Here is an 18,302-nt window from a genome sequence, read left to right as displayed (position 1 = left end):
CTCAAGTCGTCACCTTAGCATTATCACTCATCCCTATGTAAGGTTCTGCACAGTCTCCAATCTCACCCTGCTGCAGAACTTTTTCCAGCTGAGATAAAGAGAGAGAGAGAGAGAGAGAGAGAGAGAGAGAGAGAGAGAGAGAGAGAGAGAGAGAGAGAGAAAATGAACATTTTCCTAAATCATTATCATTATATCCATACAGTACAGCTTTAATCTTCATGATCAGAGTCTCTGTGTAGAAAAACAAAACAAAACAAAAAAACCCACCATTTGGAGGTGTGGGTGAGTGGAGATGCAGCTGCATTACCTTAATGACCAGGTAGATGTCTGGAGAAGGGTAGGAGATGGAGAAAATGGCAGCCCTTGCCAATGTGGAGGTGTCAGTATGAGGGGTGTGGGGTCGCAGGAAGGCTTTCATTTGATCCGTGTTTAGATCAAAGTGGAAGTTCTCTGAAATCTAACAGTATTATCACATTAACCATTAATCTCCTCTACAAAATAATCCACAGATTTTTACAATGCAAGAAAACACTGCCTAAAGATACACGAGATTACTTCATGTTAAAACAAGAATAAATATTATGGTTACATAATTGCACATTTCTGAATTATTGAAGACACTGGTGTCATCCAGCTGAGGACGGGTTCCCTGTTGAGTCTGGTTCCTCTAAAGGTTTCTTCCTCATATCATCTCAGGGAGTGTTTCCTTGCTACAGTCATTTCTAGCTTGCCCATTAGTAATATGTTTATAAATCTATTAATAAAAAAAAAACATCCTAAATTTAAATATTTTTCCATAAGGCTGCTTTATGAAAATGTTTATTAAATGCTTTATGTTAATTTATGAAAACTATACAAATGAATCTCTGGGGATCAAACACAAAAAGTCAATAAAGTAACACATTATTAGAAGCCATTTTGTGATGGTCATGGTTTCGTGGCTGAGATTGAGTCACCATTTCCATGAAAACGTGCTAGTGTTTGTTTTGGTTTTTTATGTTCTAGTTATGTCTTTGCCCCATCTTGTCATTGCTTTGTCTCCTGATTATGCTGACCTGTTCTGATTGGTTTGTATATTTACACTCAGTTGTGTCAAAGTCGCCGGATAAAAGTCCAAACTCAGTTTCCCAAGTTCTGAATTCTATCTTCAATCACTCTTCCTGGTTTTAACCTTAGTTCCTAGTCCTTGATTCTGTTGTAAGGATTACCCCTAATATATTCTGTTTGTCTCAAGCATTTTAAACTTTAAATAAACATTAACTTTAACTCAAAAAAATAAATGAAATGACCCTAATGTTCATATTGAAGAACCCTTCTACACACTCCACGCTGCTTGACTCGATAGTATACAGCTGTGGATGAGTAATGACTCATAATGGCTCTATCCGGTGTCACCAAGAAGAGTACAGGGTCCTTTTGAGTCTGGTTCCTCTCAAGGTTTCTTTATCATATCATCTCAGAGTTTTTTCCTTGCCAGAGTCACCACTGGCTCTAAAGGATCTAAATCCATATCCATATGTGTAATTTTGTAAAACTGTCTTGTGATAATGTCCATTAAACAAAATGTTATATAGATAAAACTGAATTGAACTGACAAATCAACCAGAGATGCTTCCTGCTATCCCAAAATCTCTCCACCCTGAGCTGCTCTTTCTGTGCAGGATCAAGCATCCAGATACAAAATGTGTAGATGTAGCACTTTTGAAGAACAATTAATGATGACTCCTGTAAAACTAAGCTTTACACTTGTAAAGGATGATTAAAGCGGTACTTTGTGAAATTTACACTTATATTTAATTTCCAGGATTTTAGCAGTTCGAATTATATTTAATCTCATTTTATACGGCTGCGTGTTAAGGCTCTTGCTCAGGGGCACAAGAGGTGACCGCTTTGTGGACTTGGGATTCAAACTCAAAACCATCCGATCAGTAAAGCAATGCCTAAAGCTACTAGGCTACCACATCTCACAAGGCTGAAACTGATATCAAATATGACATCTGCTGTTTATTCATTTTATACAGAAAGAAATGCAGAATGAAATTCAGTGCAGGCTGCTTAAAAAAGCACACATTGCTCCTGGGTTATTGCAGAGGGCAAAACTGTTCAAAGCAAGTGTAATAAAAAACAGGAGTGATTGAGAGAATGTGGAACGGAGGCAAAGAGTGCTGAGAACATGGATCCCTAACCCACAGTCACTATTCTCCAATAGCCTTTAGTAGGAGAAAGACTCGCTCTACACCCATGGAGCTAAGCAAATACTAACCTTTTTCTTTTCTTTCAGGTCATACAGGGCCATGGTGGCAAACATGGGCTCGATCTCAATTTCAAACCTGCGAGAACAAAAGCACAAAAGCACAGGCTAATAAATAAACCATGTTCCCTCTGAGAGCAGCACAGCCTCATACCTCAATAATATAATCTCACTAAAACAAGACACTGTGCACTGCAAGCACAGTAACACATGGCTTTGGAAATCTGAAGAGAGTACTGATATCAGCAAAACTGTTTTATTACAGCTGCATCCACCAAACCTGGATGTCAAGCAATAGGTGTGACAAAGAGGCTTGATCGAAAAAAGCAGTAAAGCCTTTATTTAATGCCCTTTATTTAAGGTTAAAGATTATGTTATTTAAACTACTGAGTACTGGGAAACTCCAACTACAGCAAAGAGAAGGATTACTTGATGGTCTGGCATCGAACAAGAACCCTGAGGCCCATGTGTTCCTTTGGACAGTCAGGAATGGGCCGAATTTCCACTGCATCTTCCTGTAGAGGGAAACATAATCAGCTCTTTTAGCATTCAAATACAAATTCTTAAACTTTGGACAGTTTACACTTTTCCCTGCTCCATCCTTATTTCATTCATTTTATGAAATGAATTAGTGACTGTAATCCAATGTGGTGGACCCATCTTAGTTTAGATTATTGGTCTGCTCACTTGAATTGGAAAAGGTTTAATAAAAACGTCAAAATAAAATCCTGAACAAGACTCTAAGGTTTAGGGGTTAGAGTTCGGGGTTAGTCTCTCATTAAGCTTAAATCGGTCCTAATACTGTATATTGCGTGTATGGTAAATTCAGAAAATAAAAGCTATTCTTTTAACAACTTGTATCTGAAGAGTCTGCTTAGGTTCATCAACCTTTAAATTTGTGCTGATGGGGTCCATGAAATTTATTTACCCTTAAAGTAGTCCCTGGCTACAAACAGGATGAGAAAGTCTGAGTGTGAAAAACATTGACTTTTTCTTTGCGGTGATATAGAGGTTGAGATTGTTGCACATCCACTGGATTAATGTCTGTGGTTCAAGCAGGGTAATACTGAGTAATATTTGCCTAAAAAAGGCATCTCACCTCATCAGTAGGTGGATAGAGTGCAAAAAGTTCTGGTTGGCGGTTGTTCTGTCTGGCTTCGAGGTTAAAGCAGTCAAGGTCCTCAGAGTTACTGAACTGCAGGAGGGTGCTGAGACGAGGGTCTGGCTGAAGTGCCCGAAGGTCAAAATCCGAGGAAGTGATAGTGCTGCGTGTGCTGTCGTCATCACAAGACAATGCCAAAGACGGAGACTTCACCTGAGGATTGAAGAAGCAGCAAAAAAATAAAATAAAAACAATAACAAAGATTGTAACCATAATTCCTATTTTACAGTTTAACAAAATAAAACAAAAATTCGGAGCAGAAAAACAAAAAGGAATCGGCATCTTAACTTCAACACTTTAACTAAGAAGAAATGAACAACCACTGTGATTAACCCTGGGTTATCGTCGTTAAGCACAAGGTGCAGGAGAGTCACGATATACTGCCAAATGTATGTGGACAGCTATCCATTATGCCACCATAGGCATTAACATTGCTGTTATAACAGCAAAGACAGGACTAACTCAATCTTCTGGGAAAGCCTTCTACTAAATTTAGGTAAATGCTGGGAATTTTTGCTAGGAAACGTTAAGCACTGGTGTTGGGTGAGGAAGACTGAGATGCAGTCAATGTTAAATTTCAGGTCAGAACCCTGTGCAAGACACTAAAGCTCTTCCAATCCATCGTTGGAAAACCATGGGAGCTGGGCTACTGTGCTACTACATCAGACTGTTAAATAACCTTAGAGAGAATCCTGTAAGTCTGACACATGCTTTCAACAAGCATCTTAGATTTAGCTAATTAACATTTTGGCAAGACAGGGCTAGACCATGAGGAACTGGCTCAACCTGAATGAACATTCATGCTTCATTGTAACCCTGGCCTCAAATTAAAAGGTGGTACGGAGCCAAAGAGTTGTGGGAAAGTTCCCCGGGTCTGCCTCTCTCTTCCTTCAACTCTGTCTCTCATGTCTCTCTCATTCCCTGCCTCAAATAAGAATTCCCCTTCAATCCTTCTTTGGTTTACGAGTATTAAATGCAAAGGTGTGATCATATCCGATCCTATAAACCAAACAATGCAGAAATCATTGTATTTACCGGTTGCTCCTGTTTTTCTGGTTGCACATCAGACTCGAATGTTTGCTTCAGAAGTTGTTTGTGAAAGCCTGTCCTCTCCGAATACGCACTCCATCCATCCCCTTGGCATCTGTACAAAAGCCACACAGAGTACATACCATGCCATGTTTTTTTTTCTTTCTTTCTTCTCAAACATTGATTGGCTTCATTGCATCATAAGACTTGGGTAACAAGAATATAGCATTTATACACCAACATTAAATGTAAATAAACATTATTTAATCCTCACCTTCTGCTGACCACTAGCCAAGGCTGAGTATAACTTTGCACACAGTCCCTCACATGGGGATCCAGTTCCCACCTGCACACAAATACATCAACTCTTACACATGTCCCATACATTATTCATGCTCTTGCACAGATTCCTTAAAAAATCTGTTCTGATGTTTGGTGCTACAGACACGTATTACAGACAAATGTAAGAATCGTCATTCTGAACAATCATTTTTTTGAGCCACAGATAAATAAAGTCTGTTTTTCACACTTAGTCTATTTTTTCTTTTGTTTGTTTGGAGTCACATTACAATGTCCTACTACTATGAGAATAATTTTCACCCACTGTTAATGTGCAAATACAGAATACATATTACACCTCAGTTAAGACACAAATACAATTTAAAGTGCTTTATCCAAGCTTACTAGTCTAGAGTTGCTGCTCATTTAAAACACATCACTGCTTTTCTGTGGTGCTGGATCCTTTACCTCTTCTTTTAGCTTTCCCTTGCAAGCTTAACTCTAAAACATATAAAAGACCGCATTTTAGCTCATTGGATTTTGCTGTCTGGAAGAATTTACTGAGGTCAAAGATCAGCAGTAGGCCTCCCTCCATCAAAGGCTGGGACTCTTATCAGAGAGATCATTCCTCTGGAACTCCTGACCTGCATTATTCACTCTATGGTGATTTCAATCGTAACACATCACCTCGACTGTTTAAACGTCTCTACCTGTGACATTCTGCGAGTCGGTATGACATTGTGTTCCTAGAGGTGCATAGAGGACTCGGGTATTCTCTCGCCAGTTTCTATTAGTTTCAACTGATTCTATTAGTTTTCTATTCTATTGATCAACTGATCGTTTTGATCTGTGATGTGGTGCTCCGTGCTTGTCAGCTTATCTATATTTTTGCCTATGTACTCCCTTTTGTATGTCTATTACTTTTCTGTAATGTGTTGAAAGCTTGATAAAAAAAGTACAAATATTAATAACATTTTTGGAACACATACTCTAATAAGTATCTGCATTTACACAAATCTAAACATCAACTTGTTCACCATCTGGTCTTCACTTTCACTTTCATTCTGACAGGATTTTTTCTCTCCTGATTGATGTACTGACTCTGACTGCAGGCCTGGGGTCAAATGTCTCAGTTATCAGCTTGCAAACATGAATGTGTATCGGCACGGACAAGCTCTTGAATAACAATCAGCATCTACACTTGACCAGACAAAAATCCACCTTCTCAAGCAGCACTTCTTAAAGCCACTATGAGAGACGATAGTACTTATTGACTGTTGGATTATTTCCTGGTCTGCTGGTATTCATAATAATAACAACTATTCATACATCCTGCTGAACAAGCTGTCAGAGGCTTGCGTGAAGTGCGCTTAGTCCCTCAGAGAACAGTCTCTCGACAGGCTTCATACTTCTGAAGTATTTCACCGTGAATGTCAGGTAGAAGCATGAAAGATTAAACAAAATGCCAAATTAATTTATTATTGCTTGAAGCTTTAATTATCTCTTAAAATGTCCACTTTTCTTGAGTCAGACTAAAGGACCACTAACATGGTGTAACAGCCACAGTGAGCTCATCTTTACTTTACCCAATTACAACAAAGCTGTGTAATGACTATTAAGTGTTTAATGGTTTAAAAGAAAATAAGACAACAAATATGTTGCTTATAAAAGGTAATCTTTTATATTTGGGTTTTTATGGTGACTGATGAGGGCATCAAAAGTGTGCCAATGAGTAGTAACCTTGTGTACCGTATATACTGTAATAATTCACGATCTAAGGCACTAGGGAGCTGTTCGAGACACACCCTGAAGCTCGCTTTGGTTAACAAACTCTCTCATCGAGTCTCTGAAACACAACTATGTGAACACTAAGACAACTCTGTTGTGCACATCAGCATTACCAGCAACAGCATCTGAGCAAATTCAGACTGAGTCCCTCAGCTGTATCCTATACACACAGTGGCAGATAACCTACATACATTAATACAAAAAAAAAAGTCCTGTTAACATCTACTGATGGCATCAACTAGCCTTTCTTATTTTCATAGCTGCCACATCCACTTTATGTTCTTTCCTAACTTCGTTTTGAACTAGTTTTTAGCTTTTGTGTAGCATTAACCTCAACATTGGCCTTTAAATGCTGAAAACCTTTTTGCTGTTAGTCTGGATTATTTTTTCTAGTTCAGACGACAGAACTAATTAAAATGTAATTTAATAATCTTTGCTTAAACATCATATCGAATAGATGTGGTAGGCAAAGTAACTTTAGCATCAGGTAGAATTTATCACAGCTGCAGTTTCTCTGGTTCTATACAGAGGTCAGAAACCCCTTCCTCCAAAAAATCTGTTAAAATCCTATTTTTCCATAGTTGAAAATAGGTACACGTTTAAAACTTATATCAACTCTAGACATTACTCAAAGTATCAGGTTAACATACCAATTTTTCAAATACAATAGTACTGATGTATTTATATAGGATAGAGATGTTGTGCAGGAAGAAGAGGTTAATGTTTTTCAGTATTAACACAACAAAACTGCTGAACATTTGGTGTGTTTCACTGCAAATGTGTAAGCTAGATTCTGTAACCTGTCCTGTGGAAAACTGGTTAGTGTTCAAACAGTTTAGAATCCTAACCATCACCAAGAACCCTAAAGCTGAATCTGAATAAGACATTGCTTGATGGTAAGGGAAATCTGCTCATTTTTATTACTGAACTACTAAACGTGTGCTTTGTGTTGGGAATAAAAAAAAGAGAAAAGCAGCATTGGCACTATTCATTTAAAAACATTAGCAAACAAAGTCTATTTTCATAGTTATATAAAATGAATTCAACATATATATGAATTCAACATTTAATAACTTACCCCTCCTCAGGGACAGAGTGGTAGGCAGTTCGACATTCCCTGTCCACTAAATCCACCTCCAAATCATCGTCAGGAAATTCGCCCAGCTCCTGCATGAGCTCGGCATCTCCGCTGCGCAGCTGTGTCATCAGGAATTCCTCCACATCCAGCGGGTCCACTGCTTCATAAGACTGAGGCTGAACAAACACAAACACTGTAAATATGCAGCACAGATCTCAACTATTTAATGTATTCAGTGTGGAACAGTGATTGCTATTTAACGTTTTGGATTCATAGAGCATAAAATTGCAACTTATGTATTTCTGCAGCTCAGTGTATGCCTTGTGGACAAAGATTATGATTCCTGTTGTCTTCTATAGCAATAACACACATGTACACAAGTCATACAGAGTTAGGTCATTGTTAAAACTTGATGAAATGCCAGTTTTGCCACTGTTCATTTCTCAGAGATTTCCTTTTTCATAAAATTGATATGGACTTTGAGCACAAAGCAGAAGCCACAAAGAACTTGAGCCCAACTTCTCAGAGTTTATTTCCCTTCTCCGGTTCTGCAATCGCTCCTCCAACCACAATCGCTTAACTAAAGGCAAGGTCAGCACTTACAAAATACTGAGCATACAGAAAAACTATCAAGGTCCAGTCTTAGCTTTCAAACAGATGCTGTGCATCGCCAGACCTACAGAGAAACAGATTCATAATTCACAAAGACACACAAAGTGTTCACTCTTTAAACAATCATTGCAGCAGGAAATAATAAGCGTATTAAAAATTATAACATGCATTACTTTAGATAGACTACAACACATTCAGGGCTTAAACCCTGTTCTCAATTACAGCCATATTTCATATATGCTTTTATTAGTCAGACTGCATTTCTACTGCAACTCTGATGAAAAAAAGCTAAGGAATCTGAATTCATTTCTGATGCAGAAAAGCAATTAGCTGATTGTTTTTCACTGTAGAAATTAAGCGACAGAAGTTCATTGCACTGAAGGGTTTGATATTCAGCCGGTCATGTTGTCCTTGTAGCTCAAATGGAAAGCAATACGTGTATTTCATTTCATGTTGTGCCCGATGAGACTGCTTTTCTCTCTGGTATGGAATCTTTTTCCAGACAAAAATGTCACCTATAAGCTGTAATAGAGAATGGAGATGGCGTAGTGCCGACACAGTGGGACAGAGGCAGCAGCAGCCACGGCCTGAAGCCAGAGTCAGTGTCATTGCCTCTTTAGGAAGGACACTGGTGTTTAAATGATAATCCATGTCAACAGGCTGTAACGTGTTCTCTAATATTTGCTGTCCATCCCAAAACAATCCTTTATAATCTTAATCTTTAATAATACAAAGAATTCAAATAAGCATAGTAAACAAACTGCTGACCAGAAACTTAATAACCTTGCTAAATAAAAAAGGGCCGGAAGGATGAAGCACAGTGAATCATTTTTCAATGCTGATAGCTACTGCTGCAACCACACAGCTGAAACTATGCACCGCTTTCGGTAATATCCAACTATTACAGAGAACAATAACAGCTGGACATGTTCTGTCATGACCGTGCTCAGACATGTTAGCAGTGTGTCAGCGCCTCGAGTACTAATTCATCAATGCAGCAACCCATAGTGAGATACAAAAAGCTTTAGGAACAACAACGGTCTCTAAGTCACAAGTCATTAGTTTTCTAATTTGCTCATTATTTTTAGATAACGTATCTAAACTACAGGATATGAAAGCGTAACCTATTCAGAAGCATGATCTGAAAAGTTGGAATGGAATAAAATGGAATTAATGTCAAAAATTAAACTAGCGACTGTGACAGTGGTCATGCCTGAGGCCATAAAAAAAAAGCTCATGCCCACAGTTTCATGCATTTCCAGACAGGCAGACAGGATAACATGAGCACTAAATTTGTGGAAGGGCATAAAAGAACTACTTGGCAAAGGCAAAACAGTGCCTCTACAATGACATGTTAACATTTTCCTGCCATGTTTATGCACATAAAAGTGCTGCTAATTAATACAAAGTTGATCTGACTGATCAGTTTAAACCGTAACGAAACATTTCTATCCTAAAGGGTGTGCTCTCTTCCAGCAGGACATAGTGCACAAGCGATCGCTGAATCGTTTCATGACTATGGAAATTATGTAAATCTTTAGCTGTGGCCTTCGAGCAATCGAGCAGCAGCAGTGAGAGAGAGAGAGAGAGAGAGAGAGAGAGAGAGAGAGAGAGAGAGAGAGAGAGAGAGAGAGCTGTCTAACAACACAGCCAACTGAGGGAAATATCTACTGAGAGAAATGTTGTTCATCTCTCCAGTACAGTTCCAGAGATGTGCAGAGACACTACAAGGGTCCACAGAAGCTTTCAGAGGCACAAACAGCTATACTAAGACATTTTATCCTAGCTTGTGCTTTAATTTGTTGTCCATTTTCTAGTCCATTTTGTAAAAAAAGTATAAAATCTTTTAATGTATTCTTTTCTGAAAACGTACTGTAAATATCAAATTATTAAGTCAGTCTTTCGCCTTCTCTTACATGCTCTCAAATAGATTGGATTAAATTACAACACACCTTTCTAGGAAATATACAGTTGATACTTTTACATGTTTTATAGTGTTAGACTAAATCTCCAAAAGTGTAATATTAAAAAAATTAGACACCTGTAACATTTCTTCCTTCATGGTTTTTACTTCTTATCTTAACTTCTTAACTTTTCTTCTTTCAAAACAATACTTCATAATTTTTTTGTATCATCTAGCTATTTTTATTCACCTATTTTTTAGTTTTCACCTTTTTTGAAATATTATATTACTGACAGTTAGGGCAAACCTATATAGTGCTGGGCGTCATGTATCGAAATAAACGCCTTTGAGAATCACGATAGGACATTTTAGTCTCATCACCCAGCCCTAATTCTGCCTTGCTTTGGTTACTGTACAATAGCAGTCTTTAGGATCACAATACAACGTAAACTAATTTATATAAGCAAGACTGGACAACCTGCGTAATTCTGCCTAAGCATAAAGACTTTAATTCATGTTATTAAACTCGGCATCGACATGCAGCAATGGACCCGAACTCCTCAAAGCCAGGAGACACAGCAAACCTGTCAGCACAACTTCCTGTTCTTTACCATTTACATTACATTGATGTGTTCCCAAACCTCCGAATGACTGATTTGAGAGTGTTTAGTTTCTACCCATGCTAAGTCACAATACTTTACTGCTGACAGAACTGGTGCACCTCTGGAAACTTAAAAACAGAAAGTCTCACCCGGCGTCTTCACAGTCAGCAACAGGGCAAGCAACAAAATGGCGATGCCGGAAATAAAAACCTGGGTGCTTGTTTCTGCACAACTCTTCCTCTATAAGCTGCTAAGTAACACACCATACTGTTAGACATCTGATAAGAGGATGTTAAGTCATCACCACTTCCTTTACCAGTTCTGCTGAAAATGCAGAACACATATTTAAACAGAGACAGATTTCTCCAGTAGGTGTCATTAGGACTGTGACAACTGGCTAACAACTTATAACCATACACACATTTATGATAACTGGCTTTTCCCTTTTCATTAATTATCGCATTAAAAATGTTAGCATAAGTGTGTGTGTTTGTATGTGCTTAAACGAGATGGAGGGATGAAGGACAGTGAGGTTACAGGGGACTGGATGAGGAGTGCAGGAGTTGGGGGTCAAGTGCAGGTGGGGTGGAGTGGGTGTCGAAAAGTGTCAGGAGTGTTGTGTGTCAGAAGAGTGTCAGCAAGAATCAAAGGAAAGGTGTACAAGATAGTAGTGAGAGCAGCTCTGCTGTATGGGTTAGAGACTGTAGCAGTGAGGAAAAGACATGAGGCAGAGATGGAGGTAGCAGGGATGAGGATGTTGAGGTTCTCTTTAGGAGTAACAAGGATAGCCAGGATTAGGAACGAGCACATTAAAGGGACAGATCTGGTTGGCTGTTTTGGGGACAAGGTCAGAGAGGCAAGATTGAGAAGGTTTGGACATGTACAGAGGAGGGAGATGGTTATATTGGGTGAAGGATGTTGGAGATAGAGCTGCCAGGTAAGAGGTCAAGAGGAAGGCCAAAAAATGACCAAATAATAAATGAGGAATACAACAGTCATTTCATAAATGAATCAGCTAATTAATGTAATAATGTAAAAAGTAATGCAATCAATACTGTGTTTGTACTGAATTTTGAGAACAGATGTTGCGTTTACTGACTACATCCATTGATATAAAAATAGGTCATTGTGCAACATAATTCATCCCAATTAGCTCTAATAATTGCACTGTGCAGCTGAGGAAAGTCTAATACTGTTATTCTACAAAAAACATACAAATATAAACCTAGCCTACAAAACCTAAGCACTATCATTCACAAAAAAATAATAAACATCTTCCAAAATTGTAGACGATGACTAGTAGCATTCACACGGACTTATTATACAGGTGTAATAATTCTATAAAGTGGAGCAGAGCTGGCCTTGTTAATTATTAATAACACTATATTTTCATCATTATGCAACTGTTATAGGACCTTCAGTGACGCTTCCTGCATGCCTGGGTGATGGACTGGGATCAAGTTATTAAAACGCTTCCAGCATCGTAAAACCAATGAATCATATGAATGATTTATTTATTGGCGTGTGTGTGTGTGTGAGAGAGAGAGTGCGTGCGTGTGTGTCTTTAAGCTGCACTGTAATTGGAGGATAGAACAATCTGGTAGACCTGACCCATTTTCAGCAAAGAAGGATCAGAAGCAGGTTAGAGATTAACCACACACGGACACACAAGCATTTGCGCACATTTACACACACAAACATGCAAACACACACACACACACATGCAAACACACACACGTTTTTTAACCACTTCTACCTCTTCCCGTACACACACAGACATACACCCATTCACACATGTTTATTCACATCTGTCCCCCTTCCTTACATACACACACACACACACACACACACACACACACACACACAATCTTACACTGACATTCACCCATACAGGCTTTTATCAGTTTTATCTATTTGTCCTCCTTCCATCCTAACACAAGGACATGCACACACCCAAAATATATCATTATATACAGAGTCTCATGTTCTAGTCTCATATTCTTCAGAGACACACGCAGTAACTTCGTAACCATAAATCCAAACACATAACATGCACAATGATGGAAACATATAAAAGAAGACATCACTCACAACGTTGAAACAGACAGATCCAGAGACGATGGAGCTCTGGCGCTGGTGCTGGCCGCTCTGAGCAGTGCCATAGCTGAGCCCATTGAAGTGCCTGCGGATCTCAGCAGACGAGTGCCTGGGACATGCAGCACAGAGAGAGAAAGGCAGAAGAAAGTGAGATGCAGAGAAGAAAGAGGTGACACAGTTTTGTTGATATTCAGGGACACTGACTATACTAGGTGATTCAAGTTGCTATTTCATGGTAATCATCTAACAGTTAACTTCTGCTGTAATCATAAAGACCACTCTGTATTTATCCTAGGTGATCCATTCATAATACGCTGTAATCGTGTGTAATCCCACCATCCGGTGGCACCCTGAAGAGAACGGGTTCCTGTAAAGGTTTCTTCCTCATGTTGGCTCTTGGAGTTTTTCCATGCTACTGTTGACTCACATTACAGATGTAAATTTACATTCAAACATTTATTATGTTAGAAGTACTAAACAAACAAAACTGAATCCAGAATAAAGCTGGACTCAGCTGTGGTTCCATAATAGTCAAGTCTAGTAAAGTAGCTTTATTGTCATTTCAACCGTATATATAGCTAACGCAGTACATAGTGAAATGAAACAACGTTCCTCCAGGATCATGGTGCTACATAAAACAACACAGAGAAACAGAACAACACAGAGCTAAGGACTGAAATGAAGTTGTCCTAGCCACATAAAGTGCAACATTTGCAACCTAGAGCTAACAGTGCAAGACAAAAGAGTGGAGACAGACAATACGAAACACTACAAAACAAAAAACAAGATAGCACCGACCGGCGTGCGTTCTGAACAATAATAGTGGCTTAAACTGCAGGATTTAGAGTAGAGTGGTAGAAGAGTTGAACGGGCATAGAAGCCTTTATTATCACCACATGTACATTACAGCACAGTGGAATTCTTTTCTTCACATATCAACTGAGGAGGTTGGGGTCAAAGTGCAGGGGCAGCTATGATACAGTGCCCCTGGAGCAGGGACCCAGCAGTGGCAGCTTGGCAGTGCTGGGCCTTGAACCCCGATCCTCCGATCAACAACCCAGAGCCTTAATCAGTTGAGCCACCATTGCCCCAGATTTATGATCTGGATGTGAAAGTGAAAGACAGTGACGTGACATATGGCTAAGTACGGTGACCCACACTCAGAATTTGTTCTCTGCATTTAACCCATCCAAAGTGCACACACACACCGTGAACACACACCCTGAGCAGTGGGCAGCCCAGGGAGCAGTTAAGGGGGTTCGGTGCCTCGAACCCACAACCTTAGGGTTAAGAGTCAGACTCTCTAACCATTAGGCCACGGCTTGCTCGGACAACCTTCAAGAAACAACTAAAGATGCAAAGATTCCAAGTGAACACTGATGCAGAATCAGCTGTCTCCTTCTACATGTCTGTGTACTGTATCTAGTTAGATAAACTATTTTTGTCATGCTGCTTTGATTTGAGGTGAATGAAGAAAGAATTGGCTAAAGTAGTAGTAGCAGCTATATTATTATTATTATTATTATTATTGTTGTTGTTGTTAGGGCAGTAGGGTGGCACTGCAGTATTGCTGCCTCATAGCTCCATGGTCTCTGGTTTGGTCCTGAGTTTTATGGTCTGTGTGCATCTTTTCGCTATGTCTGCTTGGGTTTCCTCCAAGTTTCCTGGCTTCCTCCGACCTCCCAAAAACATTGGCTATTCCAGATTGCCACGCAGTATAAATGTGTGTGCACATGGTGTGATGCCATGTTAAGGCTGTATCTAAAGAATATTACTGCCTCTGGTTCTCAGGATTCACTCAGGCCGAGATCCACTGCAACCCTCAGTGAGAAAAAGCAGTTACGGAGGATGAATGAAGGACTGAATTACTATAGAACTTTTCTGGAAAATTGCAGTTTCTAGATTTTGTGTAATGTTACGTCACTTTCAGCACAACAAAACTCAATCTTGCAGCATTAGGGCTGTGTCCCTGAATTGTATTTTGTATTCTAAATGCAAATTTGGAGACATTGCTCTACAGAAACAATTGAATTCAGTCCATGTCATGGGTGGCATTAACAATCATTTGATGAGGTCATGCAAAAAATTGTTGGGTAGTGTGTGAAAACAGTTCCAGGACATTTGGGAAGGTCAGATGAGCAGGGCTTTAAGTGTGTGTGTGTGTGTGTGTGTGTTTGCACTTTTTAAATCACATACCAGACAGATTATGACCCACATTCTAATAATCTGATTATAAACCGTGTCCGATTCAATAAAAGAATTAAACAACCATAAAACTAGCACAAGCCACACAGTGCCATGTTGTCAGTGACATACAATAAATGTAAATGAGATCTAAATTCATCACCAGTACAGCAGACTAAAATGGGTCTTTCCCCACACCTAATCCTAATTTGTATTCCCAAAGCATCCGTGCAAATGTGCTTAACAATGCTGCCTGTTTTGCTCTTGGCTTTCCCACAGAGAGTAGCACTGTGTACACTGTGCAGGCAAAATGGCTCACTCCGATAAAGGGTTCCCCATTTCCATAAATCACAGCCACACCGTGTTGGGGTGAGAATTGAGGAGCCTCTAATCACATTCTGCACAATGCTCTTGCTGTTCTCTTTAACATGCTGTGTGAAATGCTCAAGCACATCGGACACTAAACACTCCACCATTCTGCCCCATCGTGGCAGCTTTATTTATGCAACCAGAAAAAAAATGACTACACATCTATAAGCGTTAGGACATTTCTTTGGGAGTTTCAACGGCATCAATACAGATCTTACATATTGTGGTGAATTCGCAGCAGCATGTAAGCCATGTTATGTTTGACCAATCAAGACCATCCAACCCCTTTATGATTACTCATACATTCCTGAAAAGCCATCTAAATTTAACAGAGGGCAAAGTCTTACAAGACGAAACCAATGCAAACACTGATAGTTTGTTGTGCTTCTCTCCTGGCTGGCAGACAGCCTACAGTGAACATTTCACTTCAGTCATCACCGGTAGCCAGTGCAGTGTAAAGGTCAGTGTATGTGAATGATTATTCGTACACACATCACACACCCTGTAAATCACACACACGCCACACTGTTACATAAAACATGATATAATGTAAATACATAGTATATAAAGAACAAAACAATAAGGAAATCTAACCTTGTAAATGTAACATATAAGTTCAAACTTAATGTATATCCCATTATTTAAGGAATCCCTAACAAAAAGTTAACAAAATGCTAGCTTTATTTTGCCAAACTATATAGCTGAATGAAAAACATATATCGCTAAATCATTCCAGTCATTCAAAAGAAAATGTTTTAAAGAAGTAATAAACACAAGCAACTGAGTGCAACTTCCTCTAACAGGATTGCAGAACTAATCCTCTTCCTAGGACTAATCCTTCTCTTCCTAATTCACAGTTGGGTCCCAAATACAGCTTCTAGTTAAAGCCAGTCAGGTTGTTAGTCTGAATATTTATATAATTAATGGTTGTGGAAACATAAGGATAATGAGACTAATAGATGATTATGAATAGATAGCAGGGTTGGCACTCTGTCCAGTGTGTATCCTGCCTTGATGCCCGATGACAGATAGGCACAGGCTCCCCGTGACCCGCGGTAGTTCGGATAAGCGGTAGAAAATGAATGAATGAATGAATGAATGAATGAATAGATAGCAGGCAAACAAACGGAAAATACTAACAACGCACAATTATGTTTTAATTTCTAACATAAATGCCTTTTCCTCGGAGTACTCCGTTTTCTTCCCCAAGCCTAAAATCTCATGCTGTAGTCTATCCCTGTGTGTTGATCAAGTGTGTGAGAATGGGTTGTGTGTGAGAGTGCACTGACACCATGTCCAGCATATCCACTGCCTCATGTCTCATGTCCCCTGGGCTTCACCCAACCCTGTGAAGGAAATGTGGTGCAAGCGCACTTGTACTTTAAATTGTTTTGAGGCAAATATTAAGCAAAAAAAGCTGAATTAAATGTTACACAGCCAACGCATGCATAACAAATCAAATCAGAAATTAACATGAAGTGACTAGGAACTGAAAATAACAGTACTTAATGTACATCTCAAACACCAAGGCTTATTTCTCCCTGCGTAAAAATAAAATACATTTTATATGTACTTTGATGTAAAGGTGTGATTTTATTTATTGGAGTGACAACATTGGTAGAGAGGTTGGGTCTCGCTTGCTGACTAGAACGTCACAGAAAGTATGCCTGCATTATATAATTATGATTCAAAGAATATAAAGTTAAAAGAACTAAAGCAAGACTTCCTCCTTTGTGCTACAGCCATACTCATATGATCATGTCGTACTCCCTAAATAATGACAAGTTCCTCATCTGTAGGTTTTGAAAGTCACATCTGTACAACTCGACGTCGGAGTCATTTTTCACAGATTGTTCTGAAACCACGGACTCTTTTTACTCTTTTGCTGTTATGTAATGTTCTACATACAGTTATTAAACGGAGCTCATTCTTAATATGATCTGTACTTGAGCTTCACCTTCTTTACGTTTTACATTCTTTACCTCTGCAGGTATGAACATATTGATGTACTTACACTATACTTACTTATGCATTTATTTGCTTTTAGACTTACTGTTTACATACATACTTAACTTATTCTCTATAATAATGTTGGTGTTATTTAAACTACACCTTTAAATACGTAATTCAAAAAAGACAACATATACAAACACTGAATAAAGACAAACATATAAAAGCACTGAAGTAAATATGTATAAGCAAAATGATTGATCTGATGTCCATCAGATCTCATTCTTGCAGTTCTCGCTGTTAAGGTTCAGAATTCTTAGGAACTCTTACTAAAATTCCTTGAATGTGTACGACGGTAAAAAAAAATCCATATCTTATATCTATTTAGACGTTCGAAAGTGTAGTCAGTAGAAAATAAACATTATTGTATTGAAACGGAGTAAGTATTAGGTGTAAGAAAATGACTGTACAAAAATATATAATAATAACAGAATAAAAAAAAAACAGATAAAAGATTGTTATTTTTTAGATTTTTTTTTTAAACATGTTTTCTGCTTCCCTCTAAGAGTCTGCCATTGTATCTTCTTACAATGACGGCAATCGAACCCTCTTCATTTTTGTGTGCTGCCTCAAGCACACTGTTGATTAGACAGTGATTACAGAGCAGCACACTGACTCCCAAACATGACGTATATGTAACGCCTCTCAGCACAACGCTTCTAATATTTTTTCTTGCAGCGGTAAACCCACACGAACCTACAGGAAGGGTAAATGTCTGCTATGGGTGCATTAAGTGTAGACAGGAAAGCGGTCGTTTCTCCTGTCAGTGGGCTACAGGGGGATAGAAGCAGCAATACTACATTACACATCACTGCCTTCAGCTTTCTTTTGGGAGACTTTTCTGTGTACACTATCATTCAGCAGGAACTTTTGTTCACAGTAGTGGTTTCATACAGTCCAGAGATTCCAACTTTCCAGCTTTCAGGTCAATACACTTG

The 18,302-nt window shown here is 38.9% G+C and overlaps 1 protein-coding gene across 3 annotated transcripts in view; it reads right to left on the bottom strand.

Moving 5' to 3' along the window:
• dock8 (dedicator of cytokinesis 8) overlaps positions 1-18,302 on the bottom strand; it is a 53,002-nt gene that overhangs the window by 29,334 nt on the left and 5,366 nt on the right. The window contains exons 2-10 of one of the 3 annotated variants that reach the window (XM_027167432.2): positions 12,796-12,910; positions 7,588-7,763; positions 4,717-4,788; positions 4,449-4,557; positions 3,351-3,566; positions 2,681-2,766; positions 2,264-2,330; positions 308-457; positions 14-88 (exon numbers count right to left, since the gene is read on the bottom strand). In XM_027167432.2, the coding sequence (XP_027023233.2) occupies positions 14-88; positions 308-457; positions 2,264-2,330; positions 2,681-2,766; positions 3,351-3,566; positions 4,449-4,557; positions 4,717-4,788; positions 7,588-7,763; positions 12,796-12,910 (1,066 nt within the window). Of the gene's footprint in view, positions 1-13; positions 89-307; positions 458-2,263; positions 2,331-2,680; positions 2,767-3,350; positions 3,567-4,448; positions 4,558-4,716; positions 4,789-7,587; positions 7,764-10,853; positions 11,001-12,795; positions 12,911-18,302 lie in introns of those variants that run through there. The other 2 variants (XM_047800285.1, XM_047800286.1) reach the window with 2 other exon arrangements.

Source organism: Tachysurus fulvidraco, chromosome 14 (genome assembly GCF_022655615.1).
Source record: "Tachysurus fulvidraco isolate hzauxx_2018 chromosome 14, HZAU_PFXX_2.0, whole genome shotgun sequence".
NCBI lineage: Eukaryota > Metazoa > Chordata > Actinopteri > Siluriformes > Bagridae > Tachysurus > Tachysurus fulvidraco.
This window is presented reverse-complemented; position numbering and strand designations above follow the sequence as displayed.